Below are 21513 nucleotides of genomic sequence, written 5' to 3' on the forward strand. Positions count from 1 at the left end.
AGAAGCCAAAGATCACGGCTTTGGCTTCCTTTGCAGCTTCTCCGAGAGCTGGAATCTAACCGGCTTGCTCTCCGCGGTCTTTCCTGATGCCTGCCAAGAGGGGCTGAGGAAGTATTGCTTGGGATCTAGCCACGTTCTCCCCTGCCCCAGGAATACTCTGCTTTAATCTTCTCCAGCCTTGCATCAGCAGTTTATTTTTGGAAAGGCTATTGTATTATCTGGTGGTTGAGGCATGCAAGGAAAGGGGTCGCAGCTCCGTTGGGAGCCCCACCACGCCGTACCCCTTCCCATCGGTGACATGGGCGTAGCGCTGCCTTTCTCAGGAAAATTGAAGTGTGCTGTCTAAACCCAAAGTCTTGCACAAAGCATTTGGGTTGTTTGTTATTACCAGTCTCTAAGCAGGAAATACCGAGAGAGGGTTACGTTCACATTGCAAGAGTCTGGCAGTTGTGTGGATATTAATAGCCGAGATGTGTGTATGGACTTGCTTGCGATGTCCTCTGGGCCGTGGACTGGGAGTTGACCTGCCTCCAGCCTTCCCTGCCCTTGTGACACTTGGTCTCTAAGGCATTGAACTAAGTCTGCAAACATCTGGGACCAGTTCTCAGCGACGTGAAACTTCCTTTGTGACCTTGGGCCAAGCCGCTGGTGTGCACTGGTTTCTGGGATGTGAAGCAGTGATAGCACTGGTCTTGTGCCTTTTGTCGTTAGTGGTGGGTATATCAATACGCTGGGGCAGCGATGGCCTCTGCTGGCTGCGCTGCCTACATGAGAGTACGGGTCCCTGAAGTCTCTGGGTGCTTCTGTAGTCCAGATAAGTGAGACTATAAATCAGCTCTGATGCTCCGCCTTTGACTTGAGAACATTGAGTTGTTCTTTAGGTGGCCTGGCCTTTGCTCTAGCCCGCTGCTTCAGATGATTTTGTGAGTAAAGTTACTACGGTCGGGAAGAAATAAATGGAAAAGCGAAAGGACAAATAACGGTCTTGTTTAAAGGAACTGTTGGGGTTTTTCGTGACCTAAAGCAACGCGCTTTATTCAGCAATTTTTACAAACAGGAAGCTTTATTTAAAAGGCTACGGCACTTGCTGAATCATGGCACAAGAGAAAACCGAGTGCAGGAATTGGTTTCAACAGAGCAGATTTTGCAATTTTCAGAGCTTTTCTTATGTCCTTAATTTAATGTTCAGTCTTAATAGCCTTAAACAGACACACAGACACATCCTTAGAGTATTACTGTGGTGCAGCAAAAGGGGGGTGAAATCTAGGTGATCATTTGAGATGTTTGCTTTCGTAACAGAGACTGCTAATACAAAAGCAAACCCTCTCTTTGTGTTTTTTGGGGGATTGGGGGAGAAAAGAAAGCAAAGAGCAGGGGTAGTTGAATTGGCTCCAGACCTTCTCTGAGCTTTATTGGAGATTTGTATTTACAGCATTCTCCTTCCTGTGCAGGGATCTGTTTTTCCTGTTTAATCAGAAACAGCTCAACATCACACTGTACGTGGATAGTCCTTGGCTTTGTACTCTGCTTCTCTCTGTGCCGTATTTCCATTTTACAGAGGGGAAAACTGAGGTCTGGAAGTAGGGCTTTTCCCAAGGCCGCATAGCGCAGCGGGGAGTGAAGCCCTCATGGCTTCCAGAGTCGTCACCTACACGCTGGCTTGCAAGGCTCGAAGAATATCACAGCAGTCTGGCGTTAGAATTTCCTGCATTTTGTTCTGTCTTGCCTATTTTTGCTGAAGGCAACGTCGATACTGCCCTGTTTTGAATTACTTCCCCTCTGCCTTGTAAAATCGGGGCAACAGGACTGTAAGTAGGTATTGTTAAGATGAAATGATTCAGGCTGTATCACTGCATGATCTCACAGCGCCATAAATAAGTGCTCATCTCTTTCTCGTTTCATTTCTCATCTGCAAGCCATTGGAGGTAATGTATTGTAGGTGGAGATCGCCTCTGAAAGGGATTGAGCCTGCCTGGCTGCTGCGGACTCCTCATCTCCCTGCTGTGATTTTTGTGTCTCCGTAAAACCCGCTTCCTTGGTTCTTAGCATACAGTTTTTATTCTTCTCAGTGGTGTGAAATGTGCTCGCCCTGGGCTGAACCAAGAGGAGTTAGGTGCTTTCTGTTTGCGTTTGTCCGATGAGCGTTCCCAGAGTGGGGCTGGCTGGCTGGGGCTCTGCGTACCCAGGAGCCGGACATCTCAAAGGCTTTGCCGAGTTGTTCCTGTTCTTTGGATTTCCCTGTCTGGCCTGACAAGACCTGACAAACTCCTCGCTTCGAAAGATCTAATTTTAACCCCAGAGTACCCACCTCCTCCCCAAAGTGGTCGGAGGGGCTTTTCCTAGTATTTTAGATTAGAGCCTGGGCTTTGTTTCCAGTGGTTTTGCCACAGTTCCTACAGATAGTGCCCGAGATGTCATTCAGATCAGATGTACCAGGCGCTGCCCATAGTGCCCTGAGGGAATTGCAGTGTCTTTCACAAGTCACGTTCCCATGGTAGTGGCTTTCCAGCTCCTAGTTTCTGCAGACCATACTGGAGTTACTTTCCTGTGTTTAGATCTAACATGAGCAGCTCGGGATCTTATCTTAGTCTGTCACTTTAATGCTATGCATTGCATAAATAAAAATGGGATAAAAGATTTGGTTTCAGTTAACTTGGGAGAATTGTACGGCCTTCCTAGCAGAGCTGGAGAGGAAGAGGAGAGATTGATATACTTCACTGCAGTCCTCACATCTAAATATAAATAGTTCTTTTCTTGTGTCCTTTCAGTCTGAACTTCTGGGTGCTTTGACCTTTCTTTGGTAAAAGCTTTCTTTATTTGCAAGAATAAAAGGGCAAGGGGGAGGAAAGGACACAGCAGATTTTATTTATTTTTTTTTTTTTTAAACATCTTAAAATCCTGGCAGTTGATTTCAGCAATACCCAGCGCTCGCTGTTGAACCAGCTCTGTCCTGGACTCCAACTTTCTTTTCCTCCTCTGAGTCCCATGAGTGAACTTTGCATTTTACTCTAAAGCATTAACCGGAAAACTTCTAAGGAGGTTTATGGAAGCGTGTTTTCTCACAGGGAGACCATGCTCTGATGGGGATGGGTATCCTGGGCTCCAGTCCTCAGACTGGGCAGATCGCTTTGAGCAAGTGACTTGGTTTATGCCCATTATATTACGAACCCTGGTTTTCCTTACTTCGTAACTTCAGCTGAAAGAAACGTTTGTATTAAATGCTGCTGGTTTTTCATGTGCACACCCTGAAGCTTTTTGAGCTCAGCGTCAAAACGCAGCTCTGCTTAAGATGTAAAACCACTGAACTCTCCGGCTTCGCTCGGGTTAGCAGCCTGTGCAAGGGCGTGCGCAGGTGCAGGATTTACAGCTGCTCCAGACTACATGCAAGTCTTTCTGGCACTCGTTTTAACCATTAATTGCCACTTTACATCCAGCAATAAATTATTTGGGCAACCACACTGCATGAGCCCACTGCCAAAAATAAACCAGAGCCTGAGCATTACTCAGGTCCCCTTCGTACTTCAGGGCTGTTGCGGCTGGATGGGGGAGGGCACCTCCTGGACTCAATCTGATTGGGTTTTTTTGGTGTCTCACGTATCTTTTGGACAGAGTTTAACCCAACGATGTCAGTAGCACTTAAAATGTGTTGCATGCATGTACTCGTTCGCCGTTTGCTTCTGAAGCGCAGGGTGGTGTGTGGTGGTGGGCAGGAATGCCTCTGGATAAGCCTTCTGATCCTTTGCAAATGGGATTTTGTGGCTTACTTCCCTGTCCTCTTGGGTGAAGTTTCCCCTTAGCTGCCTCCCCGCTAGTGGAGCTCGTGTCTGTCTCGGGACTGCAAAGCCTTTTATAACGCTCTGGCAGATCAGGAGTCACTTGGAGGGGAGAGACTTTCCATCTCGGAGCGTGCTCCTGAATCCCACCTGAAACGTGCCTGTGAGCGAGCGTGCTGCTGAGCTTACTTCTGAATTTCCACTTGGTCTGCGCAAGATTCCTGTTGGTTTGGTGCCTTTCCTGCCGCTTTTACGCGCTGTGGTATAGAGTTTTTTCTGGCTAGGAGCCCTCTAGTAATGACTGTTATTTTAGAAAACCTGGTAACTGCTTGGGCTGCCTCTGTATCCTACAATGAGTCGTAGCGATTGCATGCTGGGGAGGAAATGAAATGGTCAGGAAAGACCTAATTCGTGAAGAGCAACAGTTGACTGTATTTTAAATCAGTTAAATTGGGGATTAGAGCGTGCTGTTAAGTTCTATCCCTAGTTAAAGAAAACAATGCAGGAAAAGGTACTGTGTTAGCAAAAGCGTGATTGTCTGGGCTTGTACTAAATCCTGTGTGCTTCTTGAAAGTATGAAGTTTAAAACAGACCAGCCCACCAGGAGTGGTGGGTTGTGATGGAGAGGGCCGTCTTCAGGAAAGGTGAAGTGTTTCGGTTTGCTCGTAAGAACGTACTGATTTGAGTTCACATGCGCTTTCTGGGAGAGGGTGGTAGCGCTGGTGAGGGGTGGCAGCAGAAACCAAACTCTTCTAAACAGCAAGCTGGAGGGCAGCGCCAGCTTCTTACCCATGTGTTTCTCCACTGTTCTAAATAGGATGCCTTGCAGGGGTTAGAGGGGTGATTAATCCTATAAAGGGTTAATCCTTAAATCCTCGGTGTTCGACTTCAGAACAAGGGAGGGAAGTTAACAGTATTCTCCTAAGTGCTCGGGGACCACCTACTCTTTCGTATAGGCTGCCAACAGCTGTCAGATGGAAATGATTTTTGGACAGTAAGAAGTCAGCGTGAAATCACACTGGTGACCAAGAGCAGGGTCTGTATCCCACAGTCTTTGACTTACACCCCTAGTGACTGCTGCCATGGAGGGAAGAGGGTTTCCCAGACCCATCAAAACTCTCCAGAGGGGTGTGAATTAGCAGTGGGTCGATGGTTTGCTGTCTCTTGTGGTTAACTTTAATAGACACATGTTCCTCTGAAGATGCTTTTTTGGCAAGCACACGTATGGCTGAAAGATGTCTAGTAGCAGGAGAACGTGGGAGCTCTTGACTTAAAACCAGGACGGGCCGATAAAGCATCGAGGAGTGAATCCCTGTACCGGCTGTGTGCTTTGTGGCACTAACCCCTCTGCTCGACGCAGCGCTGTGCGCTCTGTTCTCTGCGTTACTGCTCTTAACCACAGCTGTCCAGCCACTGGTTTGCTTCCAGATAACCGAGTTGGTGTGAGAACTCTGCTGAAACTTGTCCTTGCCATCTGTCTGTCCGTTCGGTGTATGCCTAAGCGTTCCCTGTACGTTTTCTGTCTTGCAGCATCTGGAGAGGGCCAAATGTGAACTGCGTTGACAGTACTGGATACACTCCACTGCACCATGCTGCTTTGAATGGTCATAAGTGAGTCATCTTATAATGCCTTTGGTCATAGGGGCTGCTATGTGCTTTACAAGCCATGGTTTCGGTGTAATTCATTCACCAGTCTCGTGTTGTTGCCACTGAAAATGTGGCGATGGTGCAGCACTACACCATCTTCAGGACAAGAAGTGAAGAACATCAGTGCAGTGACGCTATAGAGGCATTGGCTGCTGCACGGTATGATCATACATCTCTTGAAAAATTTGACAAAGCACTGAGGTTTTCAACCACTGTTTTATTTATAAGCAATTCGGGTAAGATACATCAACATGTTAAAGGTGGCTTCTCCAGTAACAGTCCTCTGCAGTCTGTCTGGTGTCCAATGTGTTGCTGTGCCTGCACCACTTAAAATTTGCTTTCGTGCACATTACATTTTTAAGTAACTCCAGTCTTCAGCGTGGTAAATCTTGTATTGTTCGTTGCTACTTAAGATATGGAGAAATTGAATAGAGTTAAAATCTTTATTCATCTTCGTTGTGCTGGTGCAATTCACTTCACCAGAGTGGCTTGTGGGTGACTTCAGTCCCTATTCAGCTCCCGTAGTATGAAGGTGACATAGATCTTTCCTGAGCTCGTCTCAGCAGTCTTTCATTTTGTGTTTTTGTTTTTTTTCCCCTTGGGCAGCCTTTAATAGGAACACTTTAAAATCACATTTCGAGAGGATCTCTGAAATACTGCTGTTCAGATTAACTGTCAAATACTGACTGCAGAATGTAAGCTGTGAAGCAAGGACTGAATATCTCAGGGACTCAAGTTTCCTTCTCTTGCAGGGATGTGGTGGAAGTTCTGCTGAGGAACGACGCGCTAACCAACGTGGCAGACTGTAAAGGCTGTTACCCTCTTCACCTGGCAGCCTGGAAGGGAGATGCAGACATAGTGAAGCTCCTCATCCACCAAGGACCTTCGCATACTAAAGTGAATGAGCAGGTCTGCGTGTTTTTCTCTAATGCATTGTTGAATCGCTTCCCTTGGGTGGAGAGAGACTACTTCAGCTGACTCCTGACCCTTCCCAATCTAGTAGTGATTGTTGTGAAGTTCTACTTGCTAATGGGATAAGAAGGGCACTGCCTAAAGCAAATACCTCCAGTTCTGAGTTAGTGATTGAATGAGCAAGGTGTATATGTTTATACAGAGATATTTAAATATGAGAAGCACTCAACACCTAGGAGGTGGTCCTGCTTTCATACTGGGCTTCTAAAACTAACCCATAGTTTTGCCTTTTAGTTGCTGGATAGCTGAGGAGGTTTCTAGCTCTGTCAAAGGGTACAGTGGCTCCCTTCTTTGGGAACTAATCAAAGCAGCTTTGTTTAGTCTTTGTTTGGCCATGCTCTCTTAGCTACTCTCCTGGCTTGTCTCTAGCACTTGCTCCAGTTAACTAATTTGTAAGTCGTAAGATAATTTTAACCCTACTTGACCCCAGAGAAATGCCTAGCTTAATCTTAAAGAGTTATTTTCTCAATCGGGCAAGAAAAAAAATCTGGTGGGTTTCTTCCCTTTGTCAAGGTGATAGTTTTTGGTGTAGGGTGCAGAGGGACTGATGTGCGAGACGGCTATTCTGCTTTGGAGGGCTGGCTCCCGTGTAACTTCCCCATGGAAGTCAGCAGGTATCTTACGATTCCAGGGAACTTCTGAAATGCTACTGCTGGGAGACCCAAATATTTCTTTTGTTGAAGAGTTTTGGATAAGGGAGCTGGTTTGCTGAGTGAGGCCAGCTGAGCAGCGTCCCTGAAGCACTTACGGCTGAGTGAGCTTGGGCAGACATGCAGTAACAGATCCAAATCAGACGGTTACAGCTACAATAGCCCTTGGTTGTCCTGCCCCTGAGGCAGGAATATCTAATGTCCCTGTGAATCAACTCCAAAACCGCTCAGATTTTCATCCAGAAGGAGAGGAGGAAACCCGAATAAGTTTGTCTGCCTTAGTACCACAAGGCTAAAAACGTACATTTGTTCGGAAGTTAATTGACAGGTAGGTCAGATGCTCATGGCTCAAGTTGAACAAAATCTCGAGACGAGCAGCTGAGCACTGTGAGTTTCTGCTGTTTAATTTTGCTCTGCAGCGTATACTTTTCAGAAGCTGAGGAGCAAACTCCCTTCGGAGCTGGGTTTAGGAGTCCTAATCCTGCTTCCAGCCACACTTTGTGGGCACCAAAGTGCCATGATAAAGTTTTCTGTTCCTCAGTATAAGGCGGCGAACTGGATGCATCGGGCTGCTCCGAGGCTAAATGGTTACTTCTAAAGCATCACAAAATGAAAAAATACGGCGGTAATGCTGTTCACTTCTGCTCCTCAACTGAGCAGAAATAACTAAGAGTCTGATTTTTAATGTCTTTGATGGTTTCCCAGTTTGGGGCTGTGGCTAATAATGTCTTTACGCACAGCTACAGGCGTTCAGTCTGTTTAAATAGATGTGGGAAGTGTCGTCAGCTCTTTACAATCCATCTGATAAGAGTTGACTGAAGGCCCTGAGTGTAAACTGTTCTGCTCCGAGTAGGACAAGTTACAGGAGAAACCTTTGCAAAAGATTAAAAGCTTAGTGTAATCCTTCCAGGTAATGTTTCATTAATGTCTGTTTAGTAGGAACCTTTTTAAATGAGAAGAGTCAGCCGGATAGCCTGTGCTGCTTGTGTTTGGAGTCTTGTAAATGAAATGCACGGTGGTTCAGGTTACAGGAACCGGCAGCTGGAATGGCTTCTGCTGCTAATAGCTTTGACTGGAACAAGATGCTGTGTTCTGTCATTTCCACCCCTTGGGAGTCACCCATTGCTTTGTTGCTATATCTCACCCATTTCATTATCACATTTTTTTTTTCTTTTTCCTCTTCCTTTTTGTAGAATGCTCTTGAGATCAAAGAACTCAAAAAGTACGGCCCCTTTGACCCATATATCAATGCCAAGGTGTGTACTTTGCTGTCAGCATTTCACTGCATCATTACTCCAAGCTGCACTCGCGTGCTTCCAGGTGCAATGTCATCCAGTTGCAGTAATACCTGTTCAGTTTGCAGCTGCTTGGGGAAAAGTAAAGCGCGACCATTCATTTACTGTGGGTTTCTCTCTTCAAAGCAGTTATAGAAACATAACTTAAGGGAAGCTTTTCCTTACTTTCCTGGGGGCTCCTTCGTTGCTTAGCCTTGTAGGACTCACGGTGATGGTCGGTTTGCTTGGTTTGGCTGGATGACTTCCACAAGGTAATGGTATCCCAAGGAAAATGCTGTAGGTTTTGTTTCCTGTGCTTGTGTTGCTGATAAATGCAAAGAGGAGGAATTTGGTTTTTCTGCTTAAACATGGATGCATTTTCTCTGTGGGCTGTTTGGAGTGAATTTTCATGCTTTTTCTCCTGCAGAATGCTGTATTTGTCGTTTGAATGGAGAGTTCATTCTTTTGGTGGTGGTGGTGGGGAGAAGAGACGGCAGTAACATTCCTGCCTCCCTTCCCCAGTCCTTCGTGTCCTGCTTATTGCATCAGTCTCTCCTCTTTTTTTTTATTTTCCCCAATGTCAAGTCTGTTGTGTTGTCTGACCCTTCAGGCCCTGTCTTCTATTCCTGTTTTCTTGCCTATTTTGCTTCTCTCTTGCTTTTAGTTGTTCTTGAGTTACAAAAAGACGTGACATCAGCACTTAGGGTGCACTGAGGCTGAGCAGTTGAGGAAACAATAAGAAAGTTCCTGGTGGTGTATTGTCAGACACCATTTTTCATTTTTATTTACAGTGAAGCTTCAGGCCGGTGACGGCACAATAGTCTGCTGATTTATCATGAGATACCTCTGCTGTCAGCCACCATGCCACAGTTGCTTCCAGCCAATTAATTTGGGTCCAGCCATCCATGGCAAATTTCTCTCTGAGTTTAGTTAAAACTTTCACCCTGCTTGCTCTGCAGTACCTTAAAAACACACAGTCCAGGTTCCTGAGCTTGCTGCCCGCTGGGAATTATGTTTGGTTTTGCAGACTTCTGTCTCAGGAAATACTCCAGTGCATACCTCTTTGAGCACAAATATACTTACATGAAGCTCATCTCTGTCGGTGATTTTTACAAAAATCCAGATGGGAATTTTACAGCAACAAATGTTTTCTGTGGGAACATCATGGTCGAGCAGTTCAGTTGCCTGAAAGGAGCTTTCTGAAACATTGTCAATAAGTACAATCTTACACGCTCCAGCATTAAAATGTTGCATGAAGAAGGAATATAAAGGTGAAATATCGTGAGCTCGCTTTCTTGTGGATTTTTGTGTACAAAGTGTGCTAATTTGGATTTCGTATTTTTGACAAGTGTGTTATTTTAAACTCTCAGTTCAGTTGTCAAGATCACTGTAGTGCCCTCGAGAACAAGGCTAGTGGTTTTGAAATCGTTGCCTTGGTTTTAAGGAGAGGGATATGATTTGTACACAATCTGTTAGGTTCATCACAAGTTCTGACCAGCCTCCCACCGGTTTCTGACCAGCTTCGATGAAGAGCATGTGGGATCATACCTCTCCTACAAACCTTGGCGTTTTCTCAATAGCCTGGCTGCAAGTGGGAGAACCAAAAAAGTCCGGGTGGAAAGTGTAAGAGTCCTTGCTTTGCTGGTGCTTCCAGCTTCTCCTCAGCTCCCATGCAAGATGAGATGTCACACAGAAACGATTGAAGTGGTGTTTCATCTTTCCAAACATTTTTGGATATTTAGAAGAGGGGGAAAAGCATTTATATAAGGCTGGACTACAATTTAATATCCTGTTGAGGAAGAGACAGGAAAGCCAGAAGCTTCTTGCTCTCCAGAAATAGTTACCAGGTTCTTTTTATGCCCCTTCCTTTTCAGCATCTCTTGTTCAGTAGGAGGCCCCTGCAGTACGTCTGTTCCAGGCCTGAAGGATTTCTGAAAAGCCAGTGACAGGAGCAAAGTTAAGAGATGGAGCAGCAACTTTGCTTCAGTAACTCCTGCTATCTTGAATTTGGTTATTTAATTGGTATGAAGGAACCAACCAGTTGAGCAGAGCCAAAGCAGAAACAGCAGCCGCGTAGCTCAGGTTTGTGCGCTGCACAAACTACCTTTGTCTTCTGTAATTGGAAGCAAATGAATCATGCAGATTTGGGTTTAGAGTGCTATAAATCTGAATGGGCTGCTGAGAAAAGTGGAAGCCTCCCATCTGGAGTCTGCAAATGAAACAGGGCAGCGAACCCACCCGCAGAGCTCCTGAAAGCTTGTTGGACATATGGGGATCTTTATTTTTTTTTTTTTTTTCCTGCAATGTGTTGGGCACCTGTGGGAAGGAAGGAGGCCTGTTCGTCCTCAGGCTGCTCCTGGCAGTGCCATGTGGGATACCGATGGAAATCGAGGGCTGCAAAGGGAGGGAAGGAGATGGTACAACTGACTGGGCAGCTCCAGCCAGCTCTTCTGGCCTGCTTTGTGCCCGAGGTTGGGATGTGCCGTGGGTGTCACCTCCTGGTGAAGTCTGGATTTTGCTTAATGGCTTGGGTTTTTTTTTCTCTTTTATTTTGGCCTGCCTTTAACTGAAACTTTGTGGAGCACCTGCCAGCAGGACATCCCTGTTCTGTGCTTTAGGATCAGGATGTGTCACTGCAGCAGCGAAATGGCAGGTTTTTAATAGGGCAAGCCTCCGTTAGACAGGTGCACACTGACAAAAATCCTACAAAGGAATCGCAGAAATAGGTTGGATGGGGCCGAAGGGTCGTGTAGCCTCTTCTGCCAGCCCTGAGGCAGCTTCAGGTCTACCTAAACCATTCCTGACCAGTGTTTGTCTGGCAGCTTCTCAAAAACCTCCGAGAGGGACACCACTATAGTCTCCCTTGGCAGTTTGTTCAACCATTCAAATCTTTGCAGGTTAGAAAATTAGGAAGCTTCCCCTTATTTAAACCAAGTCTCCCTTTCTTCGATCAAAGCCCTCTGACGGTGTGTTAGGAACAGGGGTGCAGGCAGGTACAGTTTAAGGGACTGTAGATTCCCTATTTTAGCGTCTGATTTGGCGCACGAGGGCTGTGGTATGTGGGATCTAGTTACCAGGACTTGAAAAATTTGATGGAGCCCATATGAAGGCAGAGGCATTTCTGCTTGCATTCCTGTTGTGCAGTCTGTAGGAGGGCATCATACGAGCCCAGCTTCTCGCTCCTAGCTCTAAACTGGGGGGGATGCTAGGATTCCTCCAAGAATGTAGCCCCTGGGCCCTGTTGGGTGCTCTATTTTTCTAAGAAGTTTTGAAATTTGAACCCATATGCCTTCAGGCTGCTGGAAAGGAATTTTCTTTCTCCATCTCAGATAGATATGTATGTCTGAGCACTTGTGCTCATTGTTCAGGCTTGGAGAGGCGATGCAGGGAAGGGAGGCAAACTCCCTTTCCTGGAACAGCTCTAGGATTTTTGGCTGCTCAGAACTCTCCCAAAATGGAGGCAATAGAGACACATGCAATAGCAGGAGTTTCCAGTACACAGTCTGTGATGGGGAAAGACTTGCTGTAATGATTCAGGGCAGTTTAGCAGCTGGTGATCTCCATTGCAGGAGGAAAGTCTGGGGATTTCACCCTGAGCATCAGAGCCCTGACCTGCTTAAGGAAAACTACACTAAATTGCAGTGAAGATGGGGGAAGTTCTCCAACAATTATGTCATTAAAGGATGTTGTGTTCCCACTTCTGAGCTGTCAGGCTCAGGAGTTGCTGTGTGCTTTAAAACACCCTTGAGGGATATGGTCTCCGCGCCAGGGAGGGATGAGAGGGGGACAGTCCTAGCAGTGCAAATCCCCAGTAGCCAGGGATTGAGCAGCGCATACCCACCGCGGCTCTTTGGCAGATACCTGCTGCTCCAGAGGGGCTGGGGTTATCTACTCTCTCTGCAAAAACCGGCGGGAAGCCTCCCTCGTGCCGTGGGGCCGGCTGAGGGCCCCGCTCTGGCTGTGTCATGGGCTCCCCGATACCTGGGTTCCCTTCCCCATCAACGAATGATGTGATTTACCAACCTTTTCAATGCCTCGAGACCAGCAGCTTAAGCTGATGGATAGGTGTGATCTCTGTAGTTCTCTATTCTCTCCCCTTCTCACTCCATATGTATATTTTATGTGCAGACTTCTTCATTCTACAGTAACTTCTGTCCACTTGTCTGTGCCTTCCTCCACCACGGCGGCCTCTACCACTCCAAGCAGAGAGCCTGTTGTTTGACTTTGAGCTTCTGTGCTAACGGCAATGCCAGGCTTTCCTTACCTTCCTAAATATCTCACTTCTGCACGTGGCTGTTGCTGCTTCCTGCCTCCTTAATCTTTGCTTTTATACAAGTTGCAGCTGCAGAGAGCCTCTCCAGAACATCTCGCTTCCCTTATGCTTTTCACGTGGCTGAAAAATGATGCAAATACCAGATAAAAACAAATGGGAGTTTGCAAGCATGACTCCTGTAATCCTTAGAATGACTTAACACGTTAATAGGATTAAAGTACTTGTACAGGAGAGCAAGTTCTGCAGTGCGGTTGTGAAATGGTGCAAAATATTGACAGCTCCTACAAGCTGGTATCCAAAAAAGTGCTTGTGCTCTCAAAGCAAAAAGGAAGGTATTTTGGTCAAATTCAGTTTCTAAAGTAGTACTTCTAACTCCATCAAAACAAGTACATTCTGTTTGTTTTTTCTTTTTTTTTTTTTAATGGGAACTGTTCTTAAAATGTCAAATTCAAAAATTCAACCATGATTCTTTCAGCTAAAGTTGAAGAGTGTAACAGCTTGTGCTAAAGTTTTCTTGGGTCGAATTGTTAGATAAGCATTTGTTTCTAAAGTCCTTAAGCCCAAATCTCTCTGTGTATAACGCACAGTAGTAAAACTAGAAACTTGAGGTGAATTTAATTTAAGAAAAGGCTCTTGTAAATCTGGCGATGTTCCTATTTTGCACCTGCAAGAGAAATGTTAGCTTGCTTGTCTTTCAATGCTTTGCATTGCTGATTTTTAACCTGATGGGTGCTTCGTGCATTAATTGGATCTGGCTTTCACTGTGGAGGTGTTCTTTTTGTCATTTGGACATCTCTCGCCTCAGTTGACCTGAGACCTTGGCTTGTAGCAGAGTGATCTAATTGCACTGCTTCCCAATTCACAAACTGCATGTAACTTAATGCACCCTTTCTCTAAACAGCCAGCTTGGGAGCTTCAGAATTGCAAAGGTGGAATGACTGTTACAATCAGGATAAGCAGGATTTGAAACAATTGGAAGTTTAAATCTAAAATGATGACGATTAAGCTACAGCAGATAGAATTCATGCTGCAGTTTGCCTGTCGGATATCGCAGCCTTTTATTTTTGTGGCGCCCCGAAGTGTGGGATGCTGCCACCAAATAACAGGCTGCCTTCCCCAAGTGCGAGCAGAATTGATGGGAATCAGGTACAGCTCCGCAATCCCTTAAACTTTAGCGTGGTCCCTTGATTTTGACCTCGGTGCTTTGAAAGCAGGCTATGCCATATATAGCAGTTATTTCCCGTAGAGCAGATTTCCCATATCCGAATAAATCTTATTGTTCTGAATGTTTTTGAAGCTTTTACGGGGTGGGTCGGTTGATGGGTTTATGAGGGGATGTCTGTGCCTGGTAAATGGCTAGTGAGGTGGTGAAAATATTGCTCCAGGCTCTGTTTCAAACAGGGCGCTCTGCTTCCCGACTGCTTTTGTTTTTTGGTTTGGTTTTTTTTTTAATTGTCTTGGTTTTGCATTTAAACTTCAATGGTTTGAGCAAGGCGCGGAGCAGCTCTGTTCTGCCCCGTTCTGATGCGTTGGCCTTTGTGACCCCCCCCCTAGAACAATGACAACGAGACGGCGCTGCACTGTGCCGCCCAGTACGGCCACACAGAGGTGGTGAAGGTCCTACTGGAGGAGCTGACCGACCCCACCATGCGCAATAACAAGTTTGAGACTCCCCTGGACCTGGCCGCGCTCTATGGGAGGCTGGAAGTCGTGAAGATGCTCTTGAACGCTCATCCCAATCTTTTAAGCTGCAACACTAAGAAACACACTCCGCTGCACTTGGCGGCTAGGAACGGTCACAAAACGGTAGTCCACGTCCTCCTGGATGCTGGGATGGATAGCAACTATCAGGTACCGGTGTGGGAAGAGCTGATCTGATGGCGGGGGGACGGAGAAGCCCTGTAGTTACGGTGCGGGGAGCTCCTCCTGACCCTCCCACAGGGATCATTCACGGCAGATGAGCGATAGCATGGTTTTCCTCTGAGCTGTTTGTTCAGCTCGTGGTTGCTCCGAGAAGCTGCTCAGAGGGATTCTGGTGCTGTGCATGCTTCACGCCTGCTTGTTGGTTGGACAAAGAGCCCCCGACACGTAGCAAGGGAGGAAAAAAAATAAAAGCCCTTTCGCCTGAGCTGTTCTGCCCCGCAATACCGTGAGCTCTTGATAGCGGTGGAGGCAAACTGTGTCTCTTCCTATCAAGCCGCCTGCAAATAGGCTGTTTTCACAGCAATAGCTTGTATGTGGTGGTCTGGTCTTTCCTTTTCAGGATGTGACCTCTTGCTAAGCTGGAGCAAGTCCTTTCTTGGTCTCTAACCTGGGCCCGCATGTCTCCCTGAAGAGACCATCCCCATTTTCCATTTCGAATTCTCAGCATTGTGATGATATTGATAGTCTGTCCTCAGCTGTAGATACTGTTGCCCACACTTTGTATATGATGCTGTCCATTTATTGCTTCTGTAACCTTCTAAAACGTGCCTCCGTCGCCATTCCCCACTGTCTAGCTTCATGCTATTTTTCCATTTAATTTGCAGACTGAAAAAGGCAGTGCTTTGCACGAAGCTGCTTTGTTTGGCAAGACAGATGTGGTACAAATATTGCTGGCTGCAGGTGAGAGAATGATCCCCTTTTGAAGCAATAACGTGGTGATCCCTTCACCCAGAACTTGAGGAAACCCCTTTATAGTGGCAGCACGTTTCTCCAGCTATCAAAGTTCCTTGGAGAGGGTTATAGGAGAGGTTCTCTCTTGGTGTTCGGCTTTAGGTCTGCCCCTGTAGAGCATTTTTTCGCTCCCTCCAGTGATGATCACAAATGTAAGACGTGGCTTGATGAAAGACATGAATTTGCAGAGTTAGAAAGTATTTGTGCTTTTGCCTTCTCTGCGCCTGTTGCCATAGGTATTGACGTGAACATAAAGGATAACAGAGGCCTGACAGCTCTGGATATTGTGAGGGAACTTCCTTCTCAGAAAAGCCAACACATAGCAGCTCTTATCGAAGGTAAGTGATGTAGCTCTGTGTGTGGGCGGGAGGGAAGGGTTTGAGGTGGTAGTTGTGCTCGTGCAAGTACAGGATTTTGTTCTCTAGTCCTGGAAAATGCTGACAGCAAAGCAGCTTCAGGTCAGGTCGCTGAAGGAGAATCTTACAGGTGTTGGAAGGAATGATGCTTAAACACTCGGGCGAGCTGTCTCCAGACCAAATGTTTGCAGGGGGACTTCCAGGGGGGCATTTAGGGAGATTAGCTCCTTTGCGGAAAGAGTGTGGCATGACTTTTACAGTGTAAATGGGCTTAATTGAGCTTTGTTTAACTCACTTTAGAAGTTAATTAAAATTAAGGATAGCCTAAATCTACTTGCAGAATGCAAAGTAATAGCTTTAGAAATGGTTTTGGATTAACTATCCTTTATGTGTCTGCGTAGGCAAATAGTCATCCACGGATCTTACATCCTACTCCTCACTTCATTGTGAAGCTCGGGCATGGATTTTGCAGATGTGATTTACAGAAAAGGCCTTGATTGCTTGTGGTTTGTAAAGGAGCTTGGCCCATTGTGTCTGTCCAAGTTAGGGAGTGAAATGTGGCATCTTAGCTAAATTCATACCTTGTAATTATGCTGTCTCAATTTCCTCTCAGCTGTGGGGAGAAAGATCAGAAGCGTATGCAACTGGTGTGCATTATTCATGCTTAGCATTTCAGAGCTTTACAGGTTCAAAGCGCTTCGCAGACTTTTAATTAAGCTTTGCCTGTGAGGCTGGTAGGTATTATCTCTATTCCGAAACCGAAAACAAAGATGGGCTTTAAAACTGAGGTTCTTGCAGGTAAATGCTGTGAGTTTGCTCCTGTGAGCGAGCAAGCTGCGCAAGACGTTGCTGTCTGGCTTTAGTCACGCGAGCTTGATGTTTCTGGCTTTGCCTGTGGTTTGGGGACCACAGCTAGAATGGGTGTCCCTGTCTTATGACTCCAGAAGACCAGGTGACATCCATCTCTGTTTAGGGATGTAGCTTGTGTCGACAACATGAAGTGATCTGCTCCGTGATGTTGTGTCCGTACAGGAGCTTTGGAGCTTTCTGATTAAAGGCTCTGTAAAAGTTCAAAGAACCGTCTTTAACCTTGTGCTTGTGATTAAAGAGGCTGCCTGCTTCTATTTTAGGATTTGAGCTGCAAGTTTTAATAATGTTCTTTGGTTAGTTTTTGGAGACTTAATAAGCTGACAGTTGGCCTTCCATCCACGAGGGAGGACGTGCCATGTGCTGAAGGGGACATGAAAACTAGCCTGACCCGAACTCACCCTGTCACCCCACCTCGTTGCAGATTACACGGTTGGGAAGAAAAGTGCCAAAGCTGCCGAGAAGACTGTTCAAGCACCGCTTGTTCCAGCCACTGATCCCGTGTGCCGGATATCTCAGGGTAGGCTTCCACGCGGCACGGCGGCCGCTCGCGCTCTTCTCCCCGCGAGTGCTGACTTTCCGAGGGCAGAAGCCCCGCGTGATGGACTCGTGTGTCTCTTTCTCTCACAGGTGACGTGGAGAAAGCAGTGACAGAACTGATCATAGATTTTGATGTGAACCCAGAAGAGGAGAGCCCGTATGAAGCTTTATACAATGCGACGTCCTGCCACTCCCTGGACAGCCTGGCCAGCGGGAGATCTTCAGATCGAGAGTCTGTGAATAAGGAAGCGGAATCGACGGGTCTCAAAGCAGCGGGAGTCAGGCCTGTATGTAGCTTTGTGTGCTCGTCTCTGCTTGCCTTAGAAAGATAGCGAACTTACCTCTGTTTTCATGATTTTGCAGCAGGGTGCCAGTCCCCCAGCTTGAGGAAATCTTTAAACCCATCCCTAACTTTGATCAGAGCAGGCAGGTTCCTCTCCTTTTTTCGCTGGCCTGTTCACATAACCTCCGTTGCATTGTCCACGGGGAGCCACTTCTACACGCCTGATTTTCACCTAGTGTTGGATCCTTCTGTTTTCTGGCAGTTGAATACTGGTGCCTGTGAGTTTTGGATTGTCGGGACACTGCACTTAGCTAAAGAGTTAACTTCTTGTCTAGAAGAAAGTTTTGGAAACCTTTGTGTCGAGCACTTTTCTTATCTCTCTTGCTCTCTGTTTTGCCCAAGAGAAGGCTCTCAAGAAATTATCTTTAAGAATATCCTGTTGGAAACCAGTTGGCAGCAGAAACTTTTTGTGTGTGTGTGTATTACTTGCAGAAATCTGTAGAGGGTACTCAAGGCTTTAGAAGGCAACGCAAAGCTCCTGGAACTGTCTCCAAAGAAGTCTTCCTCACCTTCTGTTAGTTGCATCTGCTGCCCCCTTAGCAATCGGTGGCAGCGCTGCTACGGGGCAGATGGGATGCTGGCCTTGCAGCATGCTGTGTCAGCTTCAGGGTTTGTTTTCTGGTGGGTTTTACAAAGCCTGCTCCATGGATGTATTTTTGGACAAAAGGCAAAGCAGCAATGAACAATTAAACTGCTGGTGGTACTGTAACCATGCTTCCTCTCTCTCTGCAGAGAGGTGCATCTTTTTCCTGTGCTATTAGCAAATATAGTAGAAATGAGACAAAAGCTTTCGAATGACATTTCAGCCAGGACTCTTTCGAGAGCTGACAACAAGATGCACTACCCTGTTATTCACTAAATCTTGGTGGCTTATGTCTGTCTGTGTGCTGTCCTGTGTTGATAGTGTCTGATGTGAAATATGCTCAGCTCTGTCACAAATAAGAAAAGATGCGAGGCTGAACTGCAGTGAAAAGGGAGAGGAAACAGAGGGACGTGCTCCAGGAGCTTGCTGGAGTTTCTCCCAAAACTTGAGGTTTTTTTGGAGTAGTTCACCTCTGCCATCTTTCCCTTTGCCATGAGGTGGAGCTGTTGCAGGGCAGGAGATGACCTAGAGATGTGTTCAGCTCTTCATCGAGACAAGGCAGCCCACAGGCAACCTTGGGATATTTGAGGAATGCAGTGCAGCATTGTCTCTTGATCTCTAGGGGTTTTCACTATAAAAGGTGGCTCTGGGATCACTTATTCATGTTACTGTTCCGTTAAGACACCAGCGATGTGGCTTCCCCTTCTGCCCATTTGTGTGAGCTCCTTACTGACCTTTGCTGTCTCATGCTGGGCCATTGAGATTCCCAGTCTGGGTCTGAATGAACTGGCTTCAGTAATGAAGCGATAAACCTGTGTACACAGCACCTTCCATCCGAGCAGTTTCGTGCTCCTGAAAGCCCAGTGGGTGCTCACGTGGGTCTGAGCTGGCCTGGCGCAGTGCTGCCGCTGCGGAGCACGCGTGGGTGGTCAGGGTTACCCATAGCAGCTCTGGGAGTCTGCAGAAAGGGTGCTCTGCCCGCAAGGGTGTCCTGCTGGAGGGGAGGAGGAAAGGCAGCAACCATTGCCAAGCTCTGTGCTGTTAGGACTGAACTTCTGCTCCACCCAGATTAGTTTGAGGAGGTCCTCGCCATGCTGCGTTCGCAGCAGTGTGGACGTAGTGTTGGTGGAAGCAGAAGGGGATGTGCTTGGACACAACACGCTTGACCGTGGTCTTCTAAACCGCAGAGAGAACGTCCACCCCCACCTGCCAAGCCACCGCCCGATGAAGAGGAGGAGCAGCATGTGGAGAAGAAGATAGGCCATGGTGCTTCCTGTGAGGTACGTGGGACTTGATCTGGGGTGTTTTATGAGAGTGTGGCTTAAAGATCAGTTTCAATAATTTGAGAGGAGCCAACTATGGTATTACCTCCCTTGCAAGTTGGGCTGTGAATGTGAAGTATTCTTTCGCTCCAGAGTTGCTGCTGTCACTTGCCATGGGAACTTCCTTTGTGCGGTTCTTCCAGGGCACCTCTGCGTTGACCTTCAGCCTTCCTTTCCTATTCTTGGCTGAGAATTCCCTTAGGAAGAGTTTTTTCTGAACCATGTTGCGATGTGGACTGTTGCCCGCTTGTAATGATCCTACCAAATGCATCTTCGCTTGAGACTGAAACCCAGAGGGCCGTTAGTTCCTGCTTCCTCTGAGCTTCCAGCTGTGGAGGGGGATGCGTGGGCTTGTGGGTCCCCACTGACGTGAACAGGGATCAGGGCCTTGAATTCAGCCAAGAATCTGGCCCAGCATATGTTAAAGCTGTCTTCTGCAGAGGTCAATGCACGTGAGCTGCTTTTTGATGAAACTAAAGTCTCCTATTCTGCATTTGGGCAGCCTGTTCCAATGTCTGCCCAGGGAGATAGCAGAGTCACCATCCTTGTGGGTGTTCCGAAAAACTTGTAGATGTGGCATTTTGGGACATGGTTAGGGGGCATGGTGGTGTTGGGTTGACGGTTGGACTTGACGATCTTGAAGGTCTTTTCCAACCTTAATGGTTCTGTGATTCCTGGCCTTCCTATTGCTCATTTTTATTCACCTGCCTGTGAACCTCAGATGCAAGAGCTCTGCAGGAGACCTGTCTATGGCGGTGTGAAACCACAAATGTGTCTTGGCAACTTCTGCTGACACCCAGGACCATCGTCAAAGCAAACCCAAATCTTGTGGATATCCTTGCTTTTCCAAATGCAGTAGGTTGTATGTGTAAAAGATGTGGAGTGTGTGCTGCCTCTAGCTGTTGGAACAGACTCCCGTTCACCAGACGCTTTGCTTTGAATGTGTTGATCTGCTGAAGTTCCTACAAGGCATAGATGAGATCTGTTTTCTGAAGTATGTCAAAACTACACGAGACACAAGTAAACACGCCTTGCTTTGATAGAACTCGCTTTTTATAGGGACAGTAAAACTCCAAACAGTGCATAAACAGTACAATTGAAATGTGAAATTGTGGACTGATCTCTCCACTGCTGTTAAAATGTTCTTGCAGTGCGTGATACCCGGTCCCATGGCTGGCTCTCAGCAGAGGAGAGCTGGGTAGCAGGTCACGGCGTAATTGGAAAGCAGAACTTCTTTACGACAATAAACACGAGGGAGAGAAACGTGCATTGACTGCTCCTGCTGGGTTATCTTGCCATATTTAATTATAAAACACCTGCTGTGTTGTCCTGCCGTTAATGGCTTTGGAAACATGATCTGTTAAAGGAAATCTTGCTGGCAAATAGACTCGTGCGCAAAGCGACTCGCTGGGGAGATCTTGGTTTGCGACCAATTTCATTGCTCTAACGTACGGGCAGCGTGTGTCGCTGCCTGGGAATGACCTTCTAGATGGACTGATAAGGCAGGTTGGGGTCTGATTCTTTTTCGTCGCTTGCCGCTTCTGAGGCGCTCTGCTTTTCTGACTCTTGCCCGTTATTTACCACCTCCGTGCGTGTTCTGTCTGGGTTGGGCAGGCGTGAACAGGAATACGCTTAGGGAATGCTGTAAACGTCTCGGAGCGGCATCCTGCTCTGCCATCCTCCAGACCTGCTCTCACGTCAGAGCCAGGACAGTTAGTCACTGGGTATTCTGGGCCAAACTCTAGTTTCAATAGTAGCCTGTCTGTTCCGTTGCCAAGATGGCGCTATCAGTCAAAACAGATGTGCATAAACAAGAAACTTTTGACTTTCATAATGGAAAAACATTAGTGCAAACAGGCAAAAGGGCTGATTGTTTGGAGGTGCTCGAGTGCTGCCTTTCACTATCTGCAGAAACCTTCTGGGTTTGTAGCTGAATAAGGGTCTGCGTTGTCAAATTAAACTTCAGTTTCATTTGTTTACTACTCATCTCCGAAAGGGAAGTGCAGATAAAAGACAAGGCACCATGATTGTTCCAGCAGTTTGGTCTGCAGTTCTGGTGAGGGAGGAGAGAAGAAAGACTTGAGTTACCCTTTAAAAGGTCTTTCAGAGTCCACTGCTGTGGATTAAGTACTCTTTAAAGAGCACGCTCGTTATTAACAACGTCTTATTGTGGGGCTTTGGTAATAGTCAGTATTTGTACACACTAACCGACACGTATAAATAAATGAAAGATGAATTGGAAGGGAATTTTTATTTGA

General features: G+C 46.7%; 1 protein-coding gene across 7 annotated transcripts in view; it reads left to right on the top strand.

Moving 5' to 3' along the window:
- ANKS1A (ankyrin repeat and sterile alpha motif domain containing 1A) overlaps positions 1 to 21513 on the top strand; it is a 103408-nt gene that overhangs the window by 23000 nt on the left and 58895 nt on the right. For 4 of the 7 annotated variants that reach the window (XM_086476655.1, XM_086476656.1, XM_086476657.1 and 1 more), the window contains 9 exons: positions 5304 to 5384; positions 6173 to 6329; positions 8236 to 8298; positions 14144 to 14440; positions 15118 to 15193; positions 15481 to 15582; positions 16892 to 16987; positions 17098 to 17294; positions 19121 to 19213. In XM_086476655.1, coding sequence (XP_086332781.1) covers positions 5304 to 5384; positions 6173 to 6329; positions 8236 to 8298; positions 14144 to 14440; positions 15118 to 15193; positions 15481 to 15582; positions 16892 to 16987; positions 17098 to 17294; positions 19121 to 19213 — 1162 coding nt within the window. Of the gene's footprint in view, positions 1 to 5303; positions 5385 to 6172; positions 6330 to 8235; positions 8299 to 14143; positions 14441 to 15117; positions 15194 to 15480; positions 15583 to 16891; positions 16988 to 17097; positions 17295 to 19120; positions 19218 to 21513 lie in introns of all 7 variants that reach the window. The other 3 variants (XM_086476658.1, XM_086476659.1, XM_086476661.1) reach the window with 2 other exon arrangements.

This window comes from Leptosomus discolor, chromosome 21, assembly GCF_034619465.1.
Source record: "Leptosomus discolor isolate bLepDis1 chromosome 21, bLepDis1.hap2, whole genome shotgun sequence".
Classification (NCBI taxonomy): Eukaryota; Metazoa; Chordata; class Aves; order Leptosomiformes; family Leptosomidae; genus Leptosomus; species Leptosomus discolor.